The sequence below is a fragment of the Coffea arabica genome, chromosome 10e (assembly GCF_036785885.1).
Source record: "Coffea arabica cultivar ET-39 chromosome 10e, Coffea Arabica ET-39 HiFi, whole genome shotgun sequence".
Taxonomy (NCBI): Eukaryota; Viridiplantae; Streptophyta; class Magnoliopsida; order Gentianales; family Rubiaceae; genus Coffea; species Coffea arabica.
This window is the reverse complement of record NC_092328.1, coordinates 950,232-975,426: the sequence shown is the minus strand read 5'-3', so window position 1 is coordinate 975,426 and position 25,195 is coordinate 950,232. Positions and strand designations below refer to the sequence as shown.

The window sequence follows — 25,195 nt, the reverse complement described above, 5'->3', positions numbered from 1 at the left end:
TTGCAGCAAATCTCTTTCACCCTTTTTATATATATATATTACACGCTAGCTAGCTAGCTAACACAGAGAGATTAGTCAACTGAACAGAAGATAGCAAAGCCAGAGGTCACTCGCATCATCAAACTACAAATCCACAAAAAGCAAGTAAATACAGAAGTTTTGACCCAGAAAAAAAAAAAAAGAAAAGTAAATACAGAAGTGGTAATAGCATAGAAATTACCAAGGACAGAAACGTAAAATTGCGCGACATGGAGACTTCTTAAAATGGGGCTGTTAAGGTTCGGCACAGCATTTGCTTTTTTGGAAACGGGGCAGGAGCCTGCTGCAGACAGTGCTGCACAAGAAAAAACAAAAATGGCAATAGTAAAGCAATTGTTGTGTATAAGCCGGGAATGGGATGATGCCCACTCCCCCCTTTAAAACCAACTATACATTAGCATTTAGCAGCAGTACTTTTTTGTCTGCAAAACCTTGTACCACTGCCATTATTAGTATTACTTTGGCAAAGTAAGACCGGACTAGATAAGGAAATTAAAGAGAAGATACGAAACCTTCCTCTGGTGTTTCCCGATTATATGTGCTTTACCTTCTCTTGTTGTTGCCTTCTAAGCTTAGCATTTTCCTCCATTAAACGTGCGACTTTAATCTCCAACTCGCTGGTGTAAGCCTGCTAATTAAGCATACCCCAGTTTAGAGCCTCCCCAAGTCCAACCCAAAGTTCAAACAATAAAATTGAATAGGCAAAGAAATACTCTACTACATCTACTACTTAATAAAGAATTTTTTTTTTTTCCTTCTTCTTCTTCTTCTTCTTCTTCTCCTTCTTGATTCTGAGGCCAAAGCCAAGGTTAGGATTCTGTAAGAAATAAGATAATAAGTTAATGGATATCAACTTGAGATGATGCAATCCAACAAGGCCAACTTCAGCAACTAATCAATCAATGAACATCATGCCACTGCCAGGTATTCCCCATCATTGACATTTTTTCAAAAAAGACCTTGGTCTCGTTCTGATTAGCCCAACGGCCGTGAGCAGTGCTTAAGAACAAGCCGAAACAAGTTCGAAGAAGTCTTTCTACCCCTCTCCCACTTCCCCGTTTTACCAGAAAATCAAAACAGAAACAAAGCAAGTATCAAACGACGACTGCTAATTAATTAAGCAACTAAGCATGGCTATGTATGTGGTAAAAAAAAAAAATACTACAACTTGATGATGCTTTCAAGGCAAGGGACAACAAATGGATTAAGCTAACCTGTTTTCTAGCCCTGGACCTGGCAGCTGACTCTCTATTCTTGATCATACGCTTGTTCCGGTGACAAGTGTCTTCATCTTGAGATGCCCTTTTCTCAGGCAAGATAGAAAACTCGACGGTGGGAGGGTTCAAATTGGCATCGGCATCAAGATCATGGTCCAGAGGAAGAGAAAATGAAGAAGAGGGTGGTGGCCTCGTTGAGTTCAAGCTCAGAGTGATTGATGCAGTCGCCGCCGGAGCTGGCTGTCCCTGGGAGTGGGAACCAAAGGAGCCTCTGTCGATGCTTTCTAAAGAAGACTGGCGGCCAGGATGATGATGATGATGGCGACTAGTCGAGTCATACTGCGCCCTTGAAGGTCGGGACAAGAACTCCTGGAAAACAATACCCTCGAGGGCAGCAGCGGAGGAAGAGGTACTGGTGGGATGGTGGAGGAGAGCAGAGGGACAGATATCTTTCCAGACTTCTTCCATGGAATACTTACTGTTGCAGCTGCTGGGAGGGGCTGGGGCTGGGGCTATCGGAATGGGAGATGAGGTCGGAATAGAAGAAGATGACTTTGAGGTTGGAGCTGAGATTTGAACCGTGGTGTTAATGTTATCCTTCGTCTTGGTACTGGTTGTGCTACTACCGCGATTGTCCATCTTCTGATGATGACCGCATTCTATGTTGGAGACTATTCGCCAATTAACACAGAAAGAAGAAGAATACGGGGGCGGATGACAAGGGCCAATTAACAGTCCTATCACTGATTCACTGTACGTACGGAGAACTACACAAATGTTGTTTATACCCCTCAGCCAAAACCCCTGCCCCCCATCTGAGTCTACCTTACCCTTTTTTTTCTTTTTTTTTTTTTTAAATTTGAAGGAAGAGTCTACCACTCTTAAGTCTTACCTTACCTTGCATTCATTGGACTTTGTCTAAGGCTCTATAGTGGTTGTCGCATGTGATTATTGGTGGAGGACTATATCTATTACTATTCCATAAAGTCTATCACAATCATAGTTATTAAATCCGATCCGACAATTCAACCGACCAATCCGATGAATCGGTCATGAAACCAGGCCAGGTTCTTAAGAAGATCGTTTTTGTATTGAACCCGTTGGCTTTTCAACGGATCAGCGATTGAACTGATTAACTCGATTGAATCGGTCGATTTTATGAAAAACCCGATCTACGGAAAAATTTTGTAAACACTGCTAGAATGGAGATTCGAACGCGTGACCTCATGCAAAGAAGAAGACAACCATTATTAGTTACTTTGCTCTTATATTATATATTAGAGTCTTATTCTTATTTTATTTCCCCAAAACAAAATTTATTTGAAATCTTTTAATAACATTTTTATTATTCCCTGAACTCTATAAATTATGAAATTGACTTAAAAATAACATATTACACAAATCATTTTAATGGCAAATATTATTCTTAATAAACTTTTGCACTTAAAATTCATAAATAAACTAAATAATTACACTTAGATAAAATTTTATACTTGAAATTTGGTGGATTACTAATTAAATTTAGGTTGTTAATTCTTATAAAAATTAATGAATCTATAATAAATTAAAGTAACTGAATATTTATTATAGCATAAAAAATTATAAAATATAATATTTAAATATATATAATGACCCATTAATTGAACTAGTAACCCGTTGACCCACCTCCGTCGTCGAGTTCTTCCCCGGCCGGGTTTAATAATTATGATCACAATCAGCGCACTCATCTTATGGAGCCGAGTTTTTCACCGTGCAGTTAATACAATAGGCGGGCGGTAAGTTGTACTCACTACTATTTGCACCCGTCATTTATTTAGTTAAATTGGATTCTGTTTGCATCTGAAAAAACAGTAGTGAGTATATAGTTTGTGTGTGTGTCTATAGTATATACTGTATTATTAAATCAAACTTCCAAAATTTTAAACTGCAAATCTGACCAGTGGTAGAGATTTCAGCCAGACATCTTGCTCACTAGTTATAAAAGTAGGATATTTGGGCTTCGAATATTACTCACTTTCTTCTTATTACTACAACTCTATATAGAAACTCGTTTTCGGCTAGAGAGATGTCTAGATTAGGATGGAGATAGTAATTAGAGAGTAAACAGTCTCGATTATGGTCACTAAACAAGTCACCGAACTCCTCTTTCTAAGGACAAAAATGACATACAAGAGCAAAGTTTCAGGGAATAGAATCGTCACAAGATCCTGAAAATGAAATAAAACAATGATGACATACATCAAGCAGCAGGGTCTCGAGGCTTCTTTCTTTCAGTGGTGGTGGACGGCGGCAAAAGCCCTTTTGGTTGCCAATTGATCTTGGAGGCTTGAAAGAGGAATCTTTGGGTGAATCTTAGAGCTTGGACGACTGTTTTTGGTTATCTAAAAGTAGGACGGAATTTTGGGTGGTGGGGTTGACCGGGGGAAGGGTAGGAGGGGGCTGACTGGAGGTCCGGGACGTACGTGTCATTATGTTAAAGTTCTGATGTCATTATTTTGACCTGCGTGATTGTTATTATTATTATTTTTTGGGTTCAGAAAATTTTTAGAGTATTCACCCGCGCTTTCTCGAAAGTGCTTAGGTATATTACGTGAGGGACTTTGTCATCTCTGACACTTGAATATGACGAAAATATAACAACACTTTTGAAGAATTGAGTGTTTTTTTTTTTGGATAAAAATAAAAGAAAATTAAAAAAAAACTTTGGTAACCAAACAGTAGTAAGTAGTTACAATTTTAAATAGTTTAATAATTAGTAAACTTGTCTGTCATTTCATTTACTCTTGGAGTCAAGACTCAAGTTGCTGCATATCAAAACGTTCTTCCGTTAGACTAGATGATGATTTAGTTTTCGTCAGGTTCCTTCGGTTTAGTTGAATCACTTCTTAGAATAGTCTTCTCCCAATAAAAGTGAGAATAGGTTAGATTAGATGTACCATAATGTTAAAAAAAAAAAACGTTCGTATGCTGCCATGACTGTTTGGAGAAATTCTAATAATGTGGAGCTGCTTAGAGAGATAAGTCATGCGTGCGGCTGATGGCGAACAGTTGGGATCCTCTATGTCATTATTCGGTGTCAAATTTAGTGTCAATTCCATTTATCACGTGATAGTAGAAGAAATTTAAATAAATAACACTTGACATAAATATAAAATTGACACTGAATTATTACTGAAAAAAGTGGCACTGAGATCCCGTGTGTGTGGATGGCGAAGGGAACGTTGGAAGCCCAGCGGACGATGCGGGCTTTTAAACCTATGCAGCAAATTTTGGGTGAAACTGAAAGGGATGGGCTTTTGCTCTCTTTGATTTGACTTTTGAAACAACCGTATGTACTAACCATGGTCAATTAGTCACTGGTAAAACAAACAGTGCCCAGCATTAACTGGTAAGAAGCTACACAGATATGATACGGTCTACAAGTGGGACAGAGTCTATCTAACTTTTTGCCTTTATATATATATATAAGAGACTGTAGACATTATAAATAGGAAAATAGAGGAAAGGAGAAAGTATGCCCTTGTGGGGTTTGCCATCCCACATCGGTTCTGGGGGGGGTTTGGGTTTGGTTTATAAGTCCCTGGAAGGACCTCAAGAGTTGCCGGCTTTTGAGGTTTCTTTTGGGATTAGGTTTATAAAAAGCCGAATTTCTAGACTTCAGTTTAGAAAAGGTCAAGAGGCAAATTCATGCAAGGGTAGTTTACTGAGTGTCGTGAGGGGTCTTTACTTCTTAGCAGCAGCGGCCTTACTGGCTTGCCCTTGTGGGGTTTGCCATCCCACATCGGTTCTGGGGGGGGTTTGGGTTTGGTTTATAAGTCCCTGGAAGGACCTCAAGAGTTGCCGGCTTTTGAGGTTTCTTCTGGGATTAGGTTTATAAAAAACCGAATTTCTAGACTTCAGTTTAGAAAAGGTCAAGAGGAAAGGAGAAAGTATGAGACTGGAATTGAGGAGTTATTACCATCACCTACTCAATGCTCTATCAGTTCGACATGTGGGACAGTATATAGTTTTACATCATGCATCAAGGATCTCAGCATATGGAAGACACAATTATTTGGAGGCAACAGGAAAGTAATGAATTTGTAACTACATAACATCTTTATAATGAAAACGTAAAAAGACTATTTAACTGTGATAAATGTATTCGATTGATTGATATTTCCTTGCACCACTTACCAGCGGCGGGAGGCCGTCAAGGCGGAGCCAGTTACCCACCGCAGCGTCGCCCGCCCAATTCATGGACTTTCGTCCGCGGCTCCGGTTAAGGATTCCTTTTCTTTTATGTGTACGGTGTGTACCCACTCATCCGTCCTTTTTCTGATTACTTAGCAGTCATGGCTTCGAGTGGAAAGGCGTTGGGAGAACGAAAATGAGAGAATGGATTTCAAATCACTTGTACGTTGGGAGGATAGGATTGCAAATTCGCCATTTTGAACAATTCAAGCACATTTCATGGTCAGGTAGATTTCAAACACAAATTCTTCATAATTATCCACATCAAATCCACCCAAATCCTTGAGACGTTTCACAGCCCTAACGTCACGTTTCCAGACGGACGTGCACGACGTAGGTCCAGCCAGAACAGAAGATGACGAAGAAATGTTCCTACTTCAAGCCAAAACGGTAGGTATTTCGAGCCTCAGAAAAATGATTAGGAGAAAAGTAAAACAAAATCACGACACAAGGCATGATTTAGAATACGCCCTGGAAATTGGAATATTTTACATTTTGCTGCTAAGCAGAAAAAAACATTTGGAAGAAGAAAAGGAGCCTAATGCTTTTTACTTCAGAGCTTCGAGTCACAGGAATTGAGCTGAAGCCCGTAGTACATCTAATGTTAAAGAAGACTGTTCTGTCGTCATCGGATAAAATTTATAGCGGCGCAAAGCCACCCATGGAGACGGCAATACCGCGACTACAATAGTGGATGAAGAGCATCATAAAACCTCAAAGCCACGTCATTACGTTCACATCAGTCGGCATATAATTTCGCAACACATGCAGCCCGAACAACACGGACGACTAACTCACTGACACTTGACGACAAGTCCAGAAATAGTAAAAGAGGGGTCCCCAAAAACTATAAATATAGATGGATGCCTCAAAGTATCTACATACTTATAAAAACATGCAAAATGAATGGAAAAAAATAAAACCTAAAGACTACCAAAAATAAAAAATAAAATAAAATAAAACCCAAGAGGAGAAAAAACTCAAGGTAAAATTCTCTAAGAGACCTCCAATTCTCGGGCAGAAATCTCAAGCAGCCTGACTTTTTCCTGTGCCAGCAATTGCTGACTATCTGACACTTCACAATCTCCACTCTGATCATGAAACCAAAAGTAACCAACAATAGTTCACCTCTAAAATTCTCTCAGAATGCAAACCAAACGCAAGTCACGGCATCATCAGCAGCAGAAAACCACCCGCATCCATATTGACAAAGCATCCAAACCTGATAATCCAATAATTCCATCCCCAGGCGACTATCCTCTCCCCACTTCCTTTTACTTCATTTCCAAATCAGCTACATATGCTACTTGTTCTCTAGAAGAAGCCAAAACTGCAAAATTGGGGTTCAATCAAGGACAGACTAAATATACTTCCCAGATTTCAGTAGACATAATTCCGAACAATTTGAGAACCATATGCACATAGTGCAACAACCTTGACTGAAGACAAAAAAAAACTTCCTTCACGGCATATTAGGTCATGTTCAGCATGAATGTAACTCCTCAGCAGTAACCTCTCCATTAGCCATTTTCAATGAGCCAGTTGATTCATCAGGCAAAGATGCATCTGGAGTCATCCCCGTTTCTGAACCTGTCAAGTCCGAACCACCTCTTTTACTGCTACTGACTTCATTTAATGATACCTTCTCAATGGATGTTGTCACAGTATCATCAGATGATATGCCAGGAGTCTGTGACGTTGAATCAAGTGAAACATGACTACTGCTCTGTGTCCACTTCTTCCACTCGTTACGCCTCCTTATCTTGTCACCCTGTTCCTGCAGGACAAGAAAAAAATAAAATAAAAATCCATATCGTGGGAGAGCTTGATTCAATGTTTGTGGCAGCATACTCGCACAATATATGAATTGAGAAATTTACTTAGGAAACCATGCTGCTTTTTACAGTATAGATATCAAATCCAAAGTTTTACAGAGAAGTTTGCGGAATACATATGAGATAGTGTAAATTTGCAGAATATAGGTATGATTCACAGTCTAATTGATTATGTTGTGCAATACTGAGAAATTAGTGACAAGTATGAAGCAACTCTGGACAAACATTAGACTGCATATCTTAAAGAGTTCTAGAGAGTTGACCGCTTGAGAATCACCTTTACTTCAACCACCACCGACGCTCTCAAGGAATCCAATATCAATGAAATATCAGTTGTCAAGTGCTGCACCTGCAAAAGTAGACCATAGAGCAACCTTGATCCATACATGGATATCTATAATACAAAAACTATCATCTCTCGAGAAAAGGAGTATATCATATGACCTTATCCATTTATATCAGAGACTAAAGACACATACTAGACCACCCCCCCCCCCCGCCACAAAAAAAAACCGTCCTAAAAAAAAGTCATAGTACATTTCAACAAAGTGACCTTCTAAAGAAATTAGAAAGGGACATTACAGTTACATAGAGCTCCAAGAGAGAGATCTATGGAAATGCTGACCAAAGTAGTATAATAACTCGTATCATTAGCAACAGGACGTAAAGACATCTCTAACCATCAAATTCCCTTTTTGCCCTCTATTAACTATTCAGCAGAAACTTCAAACAAAAAGTCACCATCTATTTGTTAGCCTGCAGACTTAAACTAAATCTTAAGAAAGGAAATAACAAAGTGTGCATCTATCCATAACCATGGCAGAACAGATTTACAATGAAGATCAATCAACCTTTATTTGCATAGCGGTTTAAAAATAAATGTAGAGCATTCTAGCTTGAAAATAACAACCTTTCCATGAGTGGTTGTTTTTTTTGGGGGGGGGGGGGGAGCCATACCAGAGAAAGGTGACGAAGGTCATGCACAACAACCACCAGAGGGGAAAAAGTACAAACAAAACCATTCAAATTTACCCGCACTTTAGTATAATGCAGCTAAAACTTCATGAAGAGAAAAACAGAATCCCCAATAGAAGTGTTAGTAGCAGAACAAAAAACCTTACAAGTACCTTGAAGTCAAACATATTAGTATTGAAATAAAAAGGGGGGAGAAAGAAAGAGACAGTAAGAGAAGGACAGTGAGTGATAAAGCCCATAAGATAAAACTTTCTTCAAAACTCAACCTTCCAATTTGCAACAAGCAAATATCCAAGATAAATTACCCCAAAAAATCTAAAAATTTTAAATTGCTGCTGGATGTACCGTCCATTTCTGCGTCATTCAACAAGCTCAATTTTAATTCGCAAGCTCTCCAAATTTTACCATGAAACTACCCCCTGAGCCATGTCATTATCAAATGTGAAATTTCAAGAAACATGTCTTCATCAAAAGGAGGTTTGAGATTGTTGAAAAGGACAAAGCTGAAACTAAAACTGCAAGGTCACACTATCATGCATTTCGACAATGTTCATTGGCACCAAGCAAGTTTTAATGTTTGTACATTTACGATAAGCTAGATCTCTTGGTCTAAGTCTTAAGTCCAACATTGCACTAGACAACAATTCATTTCCAGCAAACAAATAGCACCAAGAGAATACAAGTAATTGCCTTTCAAAGTAATAATTTGTACAAAGTCAACCAAAAGAAATCAATAACAACACAAATGTACCTCAAATATCTCCTTGCAGACAAAAATGTTCTTAAAAAGCAAATTGAAGATGAATTAACCAGATGACTACCAAGCATTTTTTACATTGCCACATATAACTTACTCGGGGAAAGCTAGCAATCAACTTGATAGGAACCCAGCCATCATCATCCATGTTTGATCTCAAGTAGTCGTCTTTTACCAAATTAGCATCACTGAAACAAATATGCAACACGCAATCGTCCCAGTTTTAGAAGTCAATTAAAAGAAGCAACACACAGTCTCATTTCTTTGTAGGAAATCAATTGTAAAATGAGAAGTACCTGAAGTAGTAATCTATTTGTTTAACTATCAAAGCAGGCAAAGGCGGATCCATAACAGGGAAAAACATTGGTGCTGGAGGTGCTTGAGCAATGAATGGCATACCCCTAAAGGACTCAGGGGGAAGTGCTGGAACATACATAAATGGAGGTGCCATATCTAGGAGAAGCATTTTAGATAAGTAAAATATCCACAGTGGGAAAGAACCCACAAATAGGAAATAGACTTACCAAAACCCATAGGACCAACAAATGGTCTCATAGGTGGAGGTGCAATAAAGGAGGCAGAACCAGGAGGCGGCGGCGGAGGCGGTGGTGGCATATAACCTCCTGGAGGAGGAGCAAATTGATTAGGTAGGTGAACATCTCTTCGATCATGATCACGCCTACCTCCATGATGATATTGCCCATCTCCACGGGGACGACCCCCAAAGTTATTCCTCCTGGAAGAATTTCTCTGTGAGTGTGGAGAGTGATCGTTCCCAGACTGAGGCGCAACTCCACTCATCGGTCTTGTACCTCTTATTGAAGAGTCCAGAACAGGGGGCACAAAATTTCCATAATTTCCATAAGCAGGCATCTCAATTACAGCAGGAAACGGCGGCGGCATCGAAGGAGGAGGAGGTGGTGGTGGCCTAAAGCCCCCCTGTGTTGATCCACCACCACGGTGCTTCATTGATTTTTGGCGAGTCATTCCATGGTTTGCAACAGAATTAGCGTTTGCATTAGTATTAGCTTGTTTCTGAGGCGTTTGTGAAATTATAGGTCCCTACTCAGCAACAAATACAAGCACGTTTTACATTATGTTTTCATGTTCACAGCTTAAAAAACAAATCTTTCTCCGCATTCATCAAGGAGACAATCAATTCGAGTAAACAAGCATCAAAACAAAATCAGCAGAAATTAAAAAAAAAAAAGGCTACAAAGCTCCAAAAATTCAGACATTGAAACAGATATTAAATACTATAATCTGCGTGCAAAGATTATTTGTTATTAAGGGTTAGAACCTGAGAACTCGAGGCTGATCCATCAGATAAAGGTTTAGGGGAATCCAAGGATGATTTGATCGTGGACCGAGTCGACTCAGAAAGAGCAGGCCAAGAGACAGAACCGCCCATAACAGAACTACCCTCAACGACACCGTTCACGGGTCTGTTCCAAGCAGGCTTCTTTGACCGAGCCGCATTGCCATTACTACTATCGGAGGAGCTCTCAGGCTGAGTCTCAGTAGCGGAACTTTCAGGCGGGAGCTTCTGACCGGAGCAATCAGAAAAAGGTGTTTGCTCCGGTGCAATTGGCAGCGGCGATGACGACGGACAAGAAGCATTGGTAGCGGCAGAGGAGGTTGATTCTACCTCGCTACGGCGAACAACTAGTGCCCATGGAGGACCAGATAGATTACGCGGGGTCGAGGAAGACTCATCAGAATCCACGGCCATCAACTGATTAGAAGAAGTTTAGAAAAAAATGCAAAATATAGGAAGGAAGAGTACGAAGGCAGGATATGAGAGAGAAAATATTTAGGGTTTTCCGTGGGAAGCGTGATCACAATGTGGTATGTCTTCCCAGTTTCTTTTCCTTTTTCTCTACTAATTTTAGGTTTGCTGGCGCAGTTTGGCCTGTGGCATGGTGGCGAGGAATTGACGTGCCTACGCGGGGTTCGAAATTACGAAAAAGCCCTCTCCTTTCCCCTCGTCGTACCATTTCACCCTTGGGTTTATAATTTAGCAAATCCGGCAAATCCCAACTTGCCTACAAATTAAATATTTGATGTAAAAAAGACATAAAGGTATAGTCGTTTGGATTGTTATTTTTCTGAAATTTTTGTAAAAGATAATATATTATAACTATCTAATGTATGAGAGGTAAAAAAATTGATTGAAAATTGGTTCACGAAATCGATTGGTTTAGAACATTTTTTAAAAATTAGTTTTTCAAATGCAATATAATTTTACAGTAATACATAAATAAAAATAATTCAAAAAATATACCAATCATATAATATATCAAAAAACAACTCACAAATATACATAAAAATTTTAAAAATAAAATTTACAATATTTTTCACTTATCACCTCCACCCCACCATCCCACCTATCTTCCTCCTCTCTTCCTTTCCCCCTCCTCTCTTTCCCTTGGTCCCGGCCAAATTGCTGCCTCTGGTTGCAATTAGAGGCCTCGACCAAATCAAGGAGAGAGGGGAGGGCCAGGGGTGAGAGGGGGGGGGGGGAAGGAAGAGCGAGGGAGAAGAGGGAAGAGGTGGTGGCAGTGGCAATGGTGAGCGGAGATGATAGCAGCAGTGGTTAACAGTGATAGTATTAATTTTTAAAAAGTATCATAAAAATATTTTTATTTTAAAAGTTATTTTAAAATATATTCCAAAAATATCAAAAAAAATATTTATAATAAAAGTTTTTCATATATATTGTTGCAGTAAAATATTTCAAAAATAACCCCAAAAACAACTAATCCAAAAAGAACCATTTTCAAAAAAAATGGTAATCCAAACAGGGCAGTTTTTTTTTCTTCTTTTGGGAAAGACCAAACAAAGCAGTTTATAATTTAGTAATTCTGGACTTGCATTAAAAAAAATAAACATTGATGTAAAAAAGAAATAAAATTTTTTCTTAACAATTAATGTACCAAGGATAAGTAAATCCAAATTAATTAGTTGTACAAATTTGTAACTAATGAAGATTTTTTTTTGACAAATTAAGTTGAATTTTTTTTTCTTTTGTCAAAAGTAGATTTAGTGTGCGATTTTTTGGTAGGAAATTAGTATGGTAGATTTTGTTGTATGCATCATGTATTAAACCTCTCTCTCAGATTTGGACATAGTATACGTGTAAAACCACCATAACGTGGCATTGAATAGAATTGATATATATATATATATATATATTTATATAAAGTTAAGTAGTTTTCATGTAACATTACAACTTGAGTAAATGGAAAATATATATATATATAAAAAAGAAACAAAGAAAGGGATAGACTAACAAAAAGTAAAAAAAAAAAAAAAAGTCACATCTCTTCAATGTATATTTAATTTTCACACGTGAGAATTGCAGACGAGTTATAATTTGGAATTAGAAAATAGAACATGATTATAAACTCCATTTAGGAAATGAATATGATGATTTTACTACTGATTCCCTACTTAAATTAGAAAATTACTCCCTCCGTCCCACTTTGATAGTCCTATTTCTTTTTTCACACAGTTTAAGTAAAAGTAGTTAACTTTGTTGGAAAAGTAAATTTAGATTGCTATTTTTCTAAAATACCCTCACATTAAATATGGTACAATTTTATGGGAACTTGAATTGATAGTAAAAAAAGAATCAACTTTCATTAAATGGGGTAGGTTTATAGTAATAACAACTTATATTGAATAAGGGTATTTTAGGAAAATTAAAATACAACTACATTCTTCAATTGGAAAGTGGACTACAATTTGGGACAGACGAAAAAGGAAAACAAGACTATCAAAGTGGGACGGAGGGAGTACAATACTAGACGATAGTGCATCAATCTTGGACGGAGTGAATAGGGGGAGTCCGGTCGTAAATAATCCTAGAAGTTAGGAACTAGAGAGGCCCAATAAACATTTTCTAAATTAGATGAATTTCGGCGGTACGATATATGACCCCAAAGTCCAACCAATAATCTTATGCTCATAAATGTCCAGGAAAGGCCCAAGTTCTAATCAATCTTCTTATCGTCGCTCATATATATATATATATATATATATATATATATATATATATTTGATAGAAAATGTCCACTAGGTCCGTAGATTTATAATTTTAGTTGTAAATGATTTCTAAATATCAGTTTGATTTAATACTTGTCTCCCACTTTTGAAGTTAAGAAGAAACAAAAAGAATATAATCCCTTGTTTGTTAACAGCTCATGTCAAATATATCATTGTTATGCGAGCAGGACGACCAAGGTTCGATCCTCGCTGCGCTCCTGCGATAATTCCAGGGTCAGGCTTTCATCCTCGAGTAAGAGTCAAACTCTGCGGGCGCTCCCCGGACCGAATCCGGATTAGTCCGAAAGGGATACCGGGTGGTTAGACCAAAAAAAAAAAAAAATATCATTGTTGATTATTTTGACAAATATAAAATGACAGTAGTATTGCTGTTCTATCATGTTTTGTATATAGATTCAAAAAGAGTAAAAAATACCAATTGCTGGATATATTGATTTCCCCTTTTTTTGGAATCCGATCAGTTGTCATGTACCTAACTAACAATAATGATAATATTTCTGCACGATTGATTGATGTAATATAAAATGAATCCTAAAAAAAAAAAAAGCATAATTTTATAAATATCTCACATCAATTGTTCAAATTAGAAATAGACCAAGTCAAACAGACAAACACACGTTTTCTTTCTTTCTCTGTCTTGCATGCGTTTACTTACTTCATTAGCATGCATGACTGGCCTCTTATTAAACTGCCCATGGATTGGATACATACAGCCGCTTCACACATGACACGAGATCCTCGGCCCCCTTGCTCGCCCTCACCACCGTACTTTTGCCACCTGGCTTAATTCACACGGTCTTTTTAATCTCACGGCGTCTCAATTTGCAACTTCCAAAGACCGACGGTGAAATTTCTCCCCATTTACATAACCATCCTGCAACCAAAATTGAAATCAAGATATAATACTTATAAGAGTATCGGATTAAAGGGATTTGCATGTCTACTTGACATCTTTATTCTCAAACTTGACTCCGCTTCCTTGGCTTCAATACAAAAATCAGATCTTAGAAAGGTCAAAACCAATAATCTTCAAGCACTTGAGCACGACAATTCGAACAAACAAAATTGAGTTGACGGGAAATGTCATGCAGCAAATTAATGGGCATTGTGATTTTAATCTGATAGGAAATTTCCGCTCAACTTTCAAGCAATCGCTATAGAAACATTGGTTAAAAAAACTCAATATAAAAAAAAAAACATTGGTTAAAGATCGAACTCGACTTAGTGAATTTTAAAAAAAGCTCGAACTCAACTCAATATGCCTCAAGTAAAGAAAAAACAAACCATATTGAGCTTGAGTCCTCGACGCTGCTTTCAAGCATAGAAGTTTGATTAGATCCCATTTTTGAGCATCTAAGCTTGAAACCCTGAGAATGAAATTGAATTATATTTACTTCAAATTCTATTACCTTTTTGCTATTAAAGGATTTTATTAAGTATGCAAATCATCTTGTCAATTATTTGAAATCCTTAGTGATAATTTTATATTTAAAAATATTATTTAAATTAAAAAAAATACTCGACGAGTAACTCGTCAAACTCGAAACATGACTTGCATCCCTGCTCGAACTAGTCGAACTTGGGTTTGAACTTGATTAAATCAAATTTGAACCGAGTAATTAACTAAACTGTTGCGAGCAGCTTGACTTACAATCAGCCCTATAAATAGCCAATAGAAGTTGGAGGCCACAAGCAGTAACCGCATCTTCCCAACTAACTAAAAAGCACTCCTTAGAAGACATAATTTTGGGTCCACCTCCTTCCAACAAAAAATAAATATATACAACTAAAAGAAGTGTTTGTCCGCTTGAATTGCACCTTGTGTACACAGCGGATTTCTATATATTTAGTTGCCCGGTGCCCAGAATCCTCCACCCCTACAAGATCAACCATTTCCACTGCCAGTTGCTGGCCTTCTCCTGCTCTGCTCTCACAACTCTCACCGACTTCCTTTCATGGCTCAAACAACTCCAAACCACACTCAGACTGTTTCAGGCTGGGCAGCGCATGATTCTTCCGGCAAGATCACTCCTTACGTCTTCAAGCGAAGGTCAACCCATCTCTGTTAACGACTTTATTTCCGTATAATTAATGCATTATTTTACCAGTACTTGTGGTGGATTTATGTTCTGATGTTGCTCATTGTTTTGCTCCTTGTCGGGATTGTACAAGTTGCTTATAATAATCCAACTTACTAATCTTTCCATTTCCTGGGAATGATATAGAGCTAGTTTAATTACTACTCAAGCATATGTAAATAGAGCTAACCCTGACTGGAAAAGTTAATGAGCTAAGTTGGTGATGACGATTAAGCTTTTGCCATTTGAGCAGAGAAAATGGAGCGGATGATGTGACAATCCAGATCTTGTATTGTGGGATGTGCCATACAGACATACACCATGTCAAGAACGATTGGGGCATCACCATGTACCCTGTTGTCCCCGGGTGGGTGTACATAGATGTTTCTTTTAAAAATGGTATGCAAGATATCCATCAATTTTTTGACAATTGGAAAAAAAAATTGAAAATTTTTAGGCATGAAATTACTGGGATCATTACAAAGGTGGGGAGTAACGTGAGGAAATTCAAGACGGGGGACAAAGTGGGGGTGGGGTGCTTGGCAGCAACCTGTTTGCAGTGCGAGTTTTGCAAGGACTCCCAGGAGAACTACTGCGATGAGGTTCAATTTACTTACAATGGCATATTTTGGGACGGCAGCATCACTTATGGCGGCTATTCCAAAATGCTGGTCGCAGATCAGAGGTACATCGTCAATCTCATTCTTCTTCTTCTTCTTCTTTCTGAAATACTCCTACTAATACTCGCAACAGCCGAACAAAAAAACAAGAGCCGGCCGACTACAAACCCCACCAAATATAATAGCTTTGCTTTGTCCTTGTTTATGTTACTCCCGTAGTAATAGCAAAAAATCAGTTGCAGTACTATATATATATATATATATTTTTTGTGCATATAGGTATGTGGTGCGCGTGCCGGATAGCTTGCCGATGGACGCAGCGGCGCCATTGTTGTGTGCCGGAATCACAGTCTACTGCCCGATGAAAGACCACAATCTGTTGGAGCCGGACTCGGCTGCGAGAAAGATAGGGGTGGTTGGTCTGGGAGGTCTTGGGCATGTGGCTGTGAAATTTGCCAAGGCATTTGGTCATCATGTCACTGTCATTAGCACATCTCCCTCCAAGGAAAAAGAGGCCAAAGTACGATTGGGTGCAGATGATTTCCTCCTGAGTACGGATGCCAAACTAATGCAGGTTTGTTTGTTGGCTCTGTTGTTGATTTCTGGAGACTGCCCTGCCCTGGGAGTACCAGTCAAAAAATTGCAGCATCTTCCTTCTCTTTTTTTATTGGTGCTGATGAACATTTTATACCATTAATAATAATAAATAATGGGGTACTGTAGCAGACAAATGCTGCTCTCTAGGAGTTAAAATATTGTGAATTACCAGTCCAGATCCACTTAGATAAATCAAATTCTGTCAAATAGCGATTGGATGATAGAAAAGATATAAATAGTAATATTTATGTATCACATTCACATCACACCGCGTCATAATGGTTTTTTTTTAATTTTAAAAATCAAATAATTGATTAAAAAAAAAAAAAAACTGATGCACAGCCAGCCAGGTAGCTTCCTGCTACCGTGTAAAAGCTAGCTTTGCAGTCAAAAGGCCTTTTCCACTTCAAAAAGACAATAATAATAATGAAAAGAAAGTTCTGTACCATTAGGGTAGTAGCAGCATCCACTAATAAGGCAAGACTCGCAAGTCTGGAGACCGTACTTTTGATTTTGGGGCGTTTCTGGACAATTTCGAGTAACAGGCGAGGAAAAGGACTCTAGACTTCATTGTGGACACGGTCTCGGCCAAGCACTCTATTGGTCCCTTGCTGGAGCTGCTGAAAGTGAAAGGAACCTTGGTGATTGTGGGGGCACCTGAGAAGCCGATGGAACTACCCTCTTTTCCACTGATTTTCGGTGAGATTTCAATTCAACTCAAGCGCAGTGCCAATCACAAAACACCAAAAATGTCTTCCACGTAAATGTTGATTCAATTCCGGGGATTCATATTCATTCTTGGATAATATTATTATACTACAACTACACATTACCAGCTTCAACAACCCGAAGATTGTCGGGTTCTTCTTCCATACCTCTGATGTCGAATCGAGTGTGAATGCAGGGAAGAGGGTGGTGAAAGGAGGCATAATTGGAAGCATCAAAGAAACACAAGAGATGATGGAGGTTTGCGGCAAACGTAACATCGTGTGTGACATCGAAGTCGTCCGGACGGACCAGATTAATGAAGCACTGGAGCGCCTAGCCAACAATGATGTCAAGTACCGATTTGTCATCGATATCGCCGGAAAGCAAAGCCGTTCCACTTAAAAATTCAGCCTTAGCTGCACCGGGTTGTTTTTTTTTTTTTTTTAAAGCTGCACCGGGTCGTTAAAACACCCTTTTTTATTAGTCTAGTCTAGTGTCTACTAGATGGCATGGCAATTCGAAGTCTCGTTGATTCTCCATTTGTACCGTACTACTACTACTGCTATTTTCCAAAACAATTGGAGCCGTAGTGTTTGTATTATTTTGGATTTGTTCAAGCCACACGTCTTTTGATGGTAGTTGGATCAATTACTAGTATCAAATATCCCCCAAAAAAATAAAATTCTCCAACAAAAATAAAAAAGAACCCAATAAATGGGATCATGAGGTGAGGTTTCTCGTGTATCTTGGGCCTTTGGTTGTTAAATTAGCACTATAGCACTTACGGCTCCTCCGCTCGGAGCTAAGGGTGATGTCGAGTCGAGTCGAGCTAAGTCTCGAGCTCGTCAAGCTTTTAAAATTCGAGCTCGAACTCGAGTTCGACCTCAATTTATGGAACTTGAGCTCGAGTTTAATTAAATGTAATTAATTCAAATCAAGTTCAATCGAGTTTATTCGAGCTCAATCAAGCATAATCAAACTCAAGTAATAAAAATTAATATTTTATATATAATTTTAAATAAAGAATATTATTGACATTTCACAATAATAAAAATTAAAATATATATTATAAAAAGATCGATAGAGCTCGTCGAACTCTCGAGTATTATATTTCCAAGATCGAGCTCAACTCGATAGTTCTAAAGGGCAGCTCGAGTTCGAGATCGACTTTGATCAATCGAGCTCGAGCTCGAGCTACTGACCAAGTAGCTCGCGAGCTCGAGCCGAGCTACTTGATTCAGCTCCAGCCCTACTCGGAGCAACCCGCCAACTCATTGCTCCAACAAAAAATTGCTCCAACAAAAGATGACTGGGTGAGGAAATAAATAAGTGCAGCCCATGTTGCCGCTGACTAGGTCGCCATCTCATCATCATCACCCTACACTTCCCCGTTGCCCAGGATTTGTTAGCCTACGTCAATGCAGCTTTCCACAACGCTACGTATAAACAGCACTTGGCTGACCCTACTAATTACGTACATCAAAACTTGGGTAGCTTAAAAAAAAAAAATGGCCTACTAATTACGTACTGCACTTGGTTGGATATTCTGCCAATTAGATTTTTGAAAATCGAATCTACTCAATGGTGATTCATTACTTATTGCTAAAAGACGACAGATTACTCCTTTTTCGTTTTTTAAAAAAATAATAACATTTTCACTATTTTTTTAATATGTAACTTTTTTTTGTAGGATTATATGATATGGGTCTGTTTGAATAGAGTGTTATCTGAAATATTATTTAGAATAATTATTGTAACATTTTTTGTGATGTAATGTATGTGAGATAAAAAGGTGGGTTGAAAAATATGTTTATGATACAACCGAAATATAATTTGAAAAAATAGAATAACCAAACAAACCCATGTATGTATCGTTATAAATTATAAAAAAGTTGGATGTTATTGACAGTCGTCTGATCCTTCTCTAACAATGCAATCTTAATTTCACACAACTATATAGAAATATAAACGCACATAAACTGCTTCCCTTTCTTTTGTCTTGGAAATCACATCGACGCTCAGATGACATATTTAACGATTAAATCTAACAGAATAATATTGAGTCTTAACTTTATACATTTCAATAGTCAAAACTCGACAATTGCAAAAATTTAGTGATAATTCGACTAGACTAGCATCTGTTATTGTAACGATGGTTTAAAGTGGAAATGTATTGGGTAATGTAATTCTTAATGGGGATGGGTGAAGCAGGCAACAGGAGGAGTGACTAACTTACCAACACTCGTCATGAATGTGCATGTATTTGAGGTGAAATCATTTAAGAGAACCTGTCCCGTCCGCCAAGTTATTCATCCATATAAAACACACACACACACACACACGTAATGGAAAAATTTGTCATCAGACACACAATCATCTGGCCGATTGACTCAGCCAACAACGCACGATACCGATTCTGATTTTGCATTATTCTCAACCTCAAGTTTCGACCAGAAAAGGAGAAAAGAAGAAGAAAAAGAAAGAAAGAAAGTAAGAAGGGAAACTTGTTAACAATTTGTCTGAAGCCTGGGCTGATCAAAGGATAGATATTTGCAGGTTAAAAAACTACTCTCAGGAGTCTGAAATGCAGGTAACGAATGCACTAGCGTCAGCCCACAGAAGCCTCGGAGAAGACAACATACTTATCCCCCCCCAAAAAAAATAAAAAAATCAGTCAAATTCTTGTCGAAAATTGGTATTTCAGCTTCTTTGGCTAAAGACTAATTAGTAAATGCACGTAAGGTTGCCAACGCTACCACACTCTTTCAGACAAAGGAAAAAGCAACGCAGGAAACCCAAAAAAAAAAAAAAACTTCTTCCTTTGCACTGCTATCGTCGCTCTTTATTTCTCTTCTTTTCCCCATTCCTCAAATGCATTCATTCATGTCGAGGTGGTGAAGTTGGCATTCGTGTTAGAGACGCTCACGCTAACGCGTGATTGTCGTAAAACCCAGAAGCTTACAGGGCAAAAAAACTAGAGTATCATACAGGATTATTATATATAAATAATATTCCTTCCTATATATCGCAGCCGTCTGACAAGGCTTTCGATTTTCTTTCTCATTCTCTCTTCTGGACTTAGCATACTTAACATGATTCAGATTGTGAAAAGATGGTCTCGTCCGGACAGATTGAAGTTCCTTTTCAAGAAACACAACAGTAAGTTCATATGCCATCTCTGCCTTTTACTTTCATTCCCATTTTCAATTAGGAAGAGATGCAATTAATCAAGGTTTCATGAGCTTTCAGGAGACGAGAATTGTAATGTTATTTCTCTCTTCATGTTTGCGTCATCTTATTGTATTTAATTCTTTCATTTAACACTACTGAGTTGATTTCTTGGATGAATGATCAGGTAGAAATGGTAAAACGCAAGATGATCGCTTGATGAACAAGTCAAATATTGTCGATGAAGAATACATGGAAGCCTTTAGGACCAATTCTTACATAGAAATTTGCAGCGAAGTTCAAAGCCAGTTGGCAAGAAAAAGTATTGATCGACTGTCCTCGTCTCCCTCTCTTCCACAGCATCTCTCTCAAGGTGTGCTCGAACCGTGCCCACAAACTCCAACGAATGTCAATAAGGGCTCTGCAAACGATCTTCATCAAATTCTATCTGGTTTCTTCAAAATTAGCTCTGAGGCATGCAAAACATGTGAGTTAATCTTGAGAAGCATTCATGAAACTAGGGCTAAGTACGGTACAATGAAAAGGGTGCTTAATCAACTCGAACAAATATCAGATGATGACCAACAAAATGAGTTATACAGGAACCTGGCTTCATTTGCATTACTCAGGAACCCGTTAGCCGCTATTACCCAAGCTCAATTTCAACACATTCATGACGACCTCCATTCAGCACTCCAAAGATTCACTTCCAAGATTAAAAGGATTAGAAGGAGAAGAAAATTCATAAGATGTAGCAAGAGGTTTGCTAGAGGTACTCTGATAGCTGCAAGCTGTGCATTGACTATTGCCTTGCCAATACTTGTACTTCATACTGCAGTAGGCATAGTAGCTGCACCAGCTCTAGTTGCTTGTTCCTTGGGGGCATGTATGAAGCAGATCAAGCAGACTAAAGAATGGCTGGTTCCAAAAACTTCCCTTGAAAGATTTGAAGCTCAACTTGACACTGCTGCTAAAGGTATCTACTTAATCATCAATGACTTTGACACAATGAGTCGGCTTATGACACTGTTACATGATGAAGTTGAACACAGTAAATTCCTAGCGAATTTATGCCTTAGGAGAAGAAGCAATGAGTTACTGAAGGAGGTCATAAGGGAGTTTCAAATAAACGAAACCGGAGTACTAGATGAATTAGAAGAGCTTGAGGAGAATGTATACTTGTGCATCCTCAACATTAACAGATCGAGAAGGTTGCTTGTTGAACAAATGGAAGTAGGCTAATCCTATTATTCTAGACAGGATACATAATGTGGGGGCACCGGGATGCTTTGAAGTATTTTTCTTGTTTGATACATTAGAATGGCAACTCCAGAAGCAGGATGCTAAAGAAGTGCTCAAGTGAATTTCACGGAATAGACATATTGACTTAATGATTTGATCAGCCGAGTCGGCACTAATGTATCACTATATTTTTTTTCCTGGCTTCGTGAGAGAGAGACTGCAATGTGAAAGGTGATCCCAGGAAATCTTGGATCAATGAGAGTGACTAATCATGCAACTAGTTTAAAGATATTATTAGTTGTCCAAACTCTTGTTTGACTTGAACATATTTGTCTTTAGAACTCTCTCATCTACATTGATATATACATTAGAGAACTGCTTTTTAGTTTTCCTTCTTCTTTTCACTTGTCTGTAAATAGGATATTTGGTGGAAATTATCAAACATCTATTCTTTGGTTCAATACATATTTTGTTCTGAGAATATGAGGCTTTGTAGAAATTACAAGGATAAGGATTGCAATTATTTTGTAGAAAGCAATTACGTGCGTCTCAAAAACTGGATTTTAATTATTTCGAAATGCAAAAACTAGAAAGCACAATGGACAAATCAACAAATAATGTACCTAACTAAAGCAAGGCACCTACCAATCCACCTGGAGACATACTAGTCAAGAAATGCCTCTTAACCTCTTATACTCTTCCACACCAACAAAAGAAGCCTCAACTTTACGCCAATCTACTAGCTTTGGCATAAAAATTGCAATATATCCTTCCCTATCTGCCTGCAATGAGGAAAAATGAACGAGGTAAATAGGTATATAAAAATTTGTAAATTCCTAGATCTAGACACACAAGCAACTACTGTTGCAAATTCATCATTGTGTCAGTGGAAATAAGTCAGGCACCATATGAGATGCCAGAATGCAATAGCAGTGCTCCACTGATCAAATACTTGGTGCAGACAGAGGATTTATCACTATTAATTTCTCAGGCAGTTCTATGGGCAGCAGAGCCAAATGGACATAAGATAATACACGTGAATCAAGAATTATATTACTTCCACAACTCTAAACTATGCACTCATGCAAGTCCATACAATCCTGGAAATCATTTCCAATTTAACTAGCATAATCCAAGGTCTGACTAAGCCTGGAATTGTCGCTAAAAACTTTATGCAACATAAATACAACTCTGACAAGCATCATAAGTTTTTCATCAAAGAAGCACTAGCTTTTTGGCAGATAAAATCTTCACTGGTACAATCAGGGAGGATGAGTAGTTGTTCAGACTTACAAAATTAATAACTAAACATTAGGATCAAATACCACTTCAGCATGACTTCTTTTAATCTTAAACTGCGTTGGACACAAATAGAACCAAATGCATCACTAAAGTTTGTAAAATCCAAGCCTGTAATTAACTTTATGGAAGAAAAATTTTTGGTGCCATTCCTTTTGAAGATATGATGAGATGAATTGCTACTCATAGATTAGTAGAACTAATGCATGATGCAAATTCACATACGTACAAATCTTTGGGCCATTTCTGTGGTGAATATTTTAGAAGCTACAACCAGATAATAGAACTCACCGATGAATTAAGCAAACCAGGTTGCTTCATTAATCTCTCATTTACTTCCAACAGAGACCCTTTGACGCAGCATCTGTCACAGAAAGGTATTGCCTTCTTCACTTGAGTATAAAAAGTTATATAGAACACCTGAAGGACCAAAAATGACACAGGAAAAAAGAAACTCTACCTCACAATGTAAGAAGAATCCTTGGTGATTACTCTACATAATGCTGTATTGGACTCAAAATGTTGTGCATTCTGCACAAAAACAGTTTGAAATGATGCTTTTTATAAAATTGAATATCAGAATGCATGAAAACAAGAGCAAAATTTCAAACTTAAGCACCGATGTTCAACAGAAACTATCTCTCAACCATCTCAGAAAATTAGCACTAGTTTTAGATGGCATGCAACTTAAGCAACACTCAGATGGTAATCCTGGTTTCCCCTCCCTCATTCAGCAGATCAGTGGACAGTTGTTTATATGGTTATTATTGCAAATCTTAATCAGACCAAGATATCTTTTCTTTCAGCCTCTTACCCAAGTACACACTCTCTTTTAGTCCTTCCATAGTTAAAAACCAGATGCAAAGATCAGTAGAACTAGATGTGTTGGACTTATCAATAATGAATTAGGTACAAACAAAATCTCTCTCCCCCTCAGTGTGGATGTATAAAAATTAATGAACTAATTCAATCAAAATATAATTCTGCCTACCTCCTCTAAGTCCATTACTCACTCCAAGTGTTCCCTTCCCCTACCGCACGAGTCTACGACCAAAGCAAGCAGCTTAACAGCGAATGGAAGGACGGCAAAAAGTTCTTTTCCAATTATTTCATCAACTAGGCAACAAATGAAACCACATTAGAAACTATACACACCAAAGCCCAGATATAACAGCATTGCTAACTTGTTACTTAATTCCATTATTTCCTTCTAAGCTTAGAGGAGTCATCACAAATTTGCACAAGATTACCTTTTTCCGCTTTCCTGTAACCTTAATCCCACTTCGATCAGCCTTTCCGACATTGAAATCAACACCTGTAATTCCTCCTTCGTCCTTAAAAGCCACATGAGTTGAAGCTAACCCAACTATGCACAAGCTACTCTTAGAACGGCATGGGAAAAAATGATTAAAATGCTAATTGAATACAAGCTAAATAGTTTTACCCATCAGCTTAAAAAAATCATAGTTTTACCCATTAGCATGACGATGAACATACTGATCATGCCCAGGTTTCATAAAATCTGAGACCAGATAAATCAAGGAAAAGAAATTAAAAAAGCAAAACATAGACTCGGAACAAAAAATAAAATAAAATAAAAAACCAGTTCAAATTTTCAACCAGGGAAGCCAAAACGGAATAGAAATGTACCTGGGGCATAATATGTGATGAAGTTGGATTGAATTGCAGTTGGTGGAGTGAGAGGAAGGTCTTCTATTTTTGGAACCAATAGTCTCCTTAGCTCCTCGTCTTCTATATCTCCATCAGTACTATCTTCAATTCCTGAGCTTTGGAATGTATTAGGATGAGAAGGAGATTGGAGAATTGAAGTCTTGATGTTATGATCTCGGGATTGGAGGTTGTCGTCGGCGTTCAGCTCCGTCATTGAAATTGGAGGGCGATGAACTTTTTAACGGCCAACTGCTCTTAGGGCGGTAGCTGAAGGACGTTGATGATGCTCTTTGCCTATTGGGCAGGGGGCTGTGTTGAGCAAGCCTAGCTTAGCAGGGACTAGTCTAGTCGGAGTTGGGTCAAATAGGTATAGAATTGGCTACTTGTGAAGTTGTGATGAATATCTAATTAATCTTACATTTTAAAAATATGACATTTGAAATATATCTTAACAACTATACAATGGGTACCCGTTAGACAAATCCTTGATTAAAAATAAATTTTTAAGCAATTAATCACAATAGATATTAGATGAAAGAAGGACTAAGTTATTTACATTGAATTATTTACTTACCCAAATCAATTATTAACATATTGAAGCCATTTTGAATGGAAGACATTTCAGGGTTCAATGTTATTTTATATTTATTAAATTTTTTGGATGTGCTGTATTAACAATCCTCAGTAT

The 25,195-nt window shown here is 38.0% G+C and overlaps 5 protein-coding genes across 18 annotated transcripts; 2 read left to right on the top strand and 3 right to left on the bottom strand.

Moving 5' to 3' along the window:
* On the bottom strand, positions 1-2,309 carry LOC140004070 (uncharacterized). 8 transcript variants are annotated; one of them, XR_011822009.1, is made up of 4 exons: positions 1,254-2,309; positions 552-670; positions 221-334; positions 1-123 (listed from the first exon to the last, which is right to left on the bottom strand). XR_011822009.1 is itself a non-coding variant. In XM_072067824.1 (4 exons), the coding sequence occupies exons 1-3, from the start codon at positions 1,893-1,895 to the stop codon at positions 260-262; spliced, it is 801 nt and encodes a 266-aa protein (XP_071923925.1). In that variant the 5' UTR covers positions 1,896-2,279; the 3' UTR covers positions 1-123; positions 221-259. The 8 variants fall into 8 exon arrangements, 4 of the variants coding, with proteins under 4 accessions (XP_071923925.1, XP_071923926.1, XP_071923927.1 ...); XM_072067824.1 differs by having other exon boundaries at positions 587-670; positions 1,254-2,279; XM_072067825.1 differs by having other exon boundaries at positions 587-667; positions 1,254-2,227.
* Positions 2,310-6,761: 4,452 nt separating this feature from the next.
* Positions 6,762-10,929, bottom strand: LOC140015296 (la-related protein 1B-like). Of its 3 annotated transcripts, none has more exons than XM_072067355.1 (7): positions 10,357-10,929; positions 9,581-10,118; positions 9,353-9,509; positions 9,154-9,244; positions 7,602-7,673; positions 6,924-7,266; positions 6,762-6,819 (listed from the first exon to the last, which is right to left on the bottom strand). In XM_072067355.1, the coding sequence occupies exons 1-6, from the start codon at positions 10,786-10,788 to the stop codon at positions 6,973-6,975; spliced, it is 1,584 nt and encodes a 527-aa protein (XP_071923456.1). In that variant the 5' UTR covers positions 10,789-10,929; the 3' UTR covers positions 6,762-6,819; positions 6,924-6,972. The 3 variants fall into 3 exon arrangements, with proteins under 3 accessions (XP_071923456.1, XP_071923457.1, XP_071923455.1); XM_072067356.1 differs by having other exon boundaries at positions 6,924-7,260; XM_072067354.1 differs by having other exon boundaries at positions 6,762-7,266.
* A 3,931-nt stretch (positions 10,930-14,860) lies between these two features.
* On the top strand, positions 14,861-17,728 carry LOC140015538 (probable cinnamyl alcohol dehydrogenase 6). Its single transcript, XM_072068205.1, has 6 exons — positions 14,861-15,174; positions 15,456-15,569; positions 15,660-15,887; positions 16,102-16,396; positions 16,965-17,118; positions 17,324-17,728. Exons 1-6 carry the CDS (start codon positions 15,080-15,082, stop codon positions 17,527-17,529), a joined length of 1,092 nt encoding a protein of 363 aa, XP_071924306.1. The 5' UTR covers positions 14,861-15,079; the 3' UTR covers positions 17,530-17,728.
* Positions 17,729-20,004: 2,276 nt separating this feature from the next.
* LOC113712770 (UPF0496 protein At1g20180-like) lies at positions 20,005-21,928 on the top strand. Its single transcript, XM_027236327.2, has 2 exons — positions 20,005-20,286; positions 20,483-21,928. The coding sequence occupies exons 1-2, from the start codon at positions 20,220-20,222 to the stop codon at positions 21,535-21,537; spliced, it is 1,122 nt and encodes a 373-aa protein (XP_027092128.1). The 5' UTR covers positions 20,005-20,219; the 3' UTR covers positions 21,538-21,928.
* LOC113712771 (uncharacterized) lies at positions 20,490-24,880 on the bottom strand. 5 transcript variants are annotated; one of them, XR_003453344.2, is made up of 8 exons: positions 24,487-24,879; positions 24,310-24,358; positions 24,087-24,213; positions 23,297-23,367; positions 23,128-23,200; positions 22,183-22,319; positions 20,902-21,321; positions 20,490-20,764 (listed from the first exon to the last, which is right to left on the bottom strand). XR_003453344.2 is itself a non-coding variant. In XM_027236329.2 (7 exons), the coding sequence occupies exons 1-6, from the start codon at positions 24,719-24,721 to the stop codon at positions 22,206-22,208; spliced, it is 669 nt and encodes a 222-aa protein (XP_027092130.1). In that variant the 5' UTR covers positions 24,722-24,879; the 3' UTR covers positions 20,490-21,321; positions 22,183-22,205. The 5 variants fall into 5 exon arrangements, 4 of the variants coding, with proteins under 4 accessions (XP_027092130.1, XP_027092132.1, XP_027092131.1 ...); XM_027236329.2 differs by having other exon boundaries at positions 20,490-21,321; XM_027236331.2 differs by lacking the exon at positions 20,902-21,321 and having other exon boundaries at positions 20,490-20,716.
* Positions 24,881-25,195: the final 315 nt, after the last annotated feature.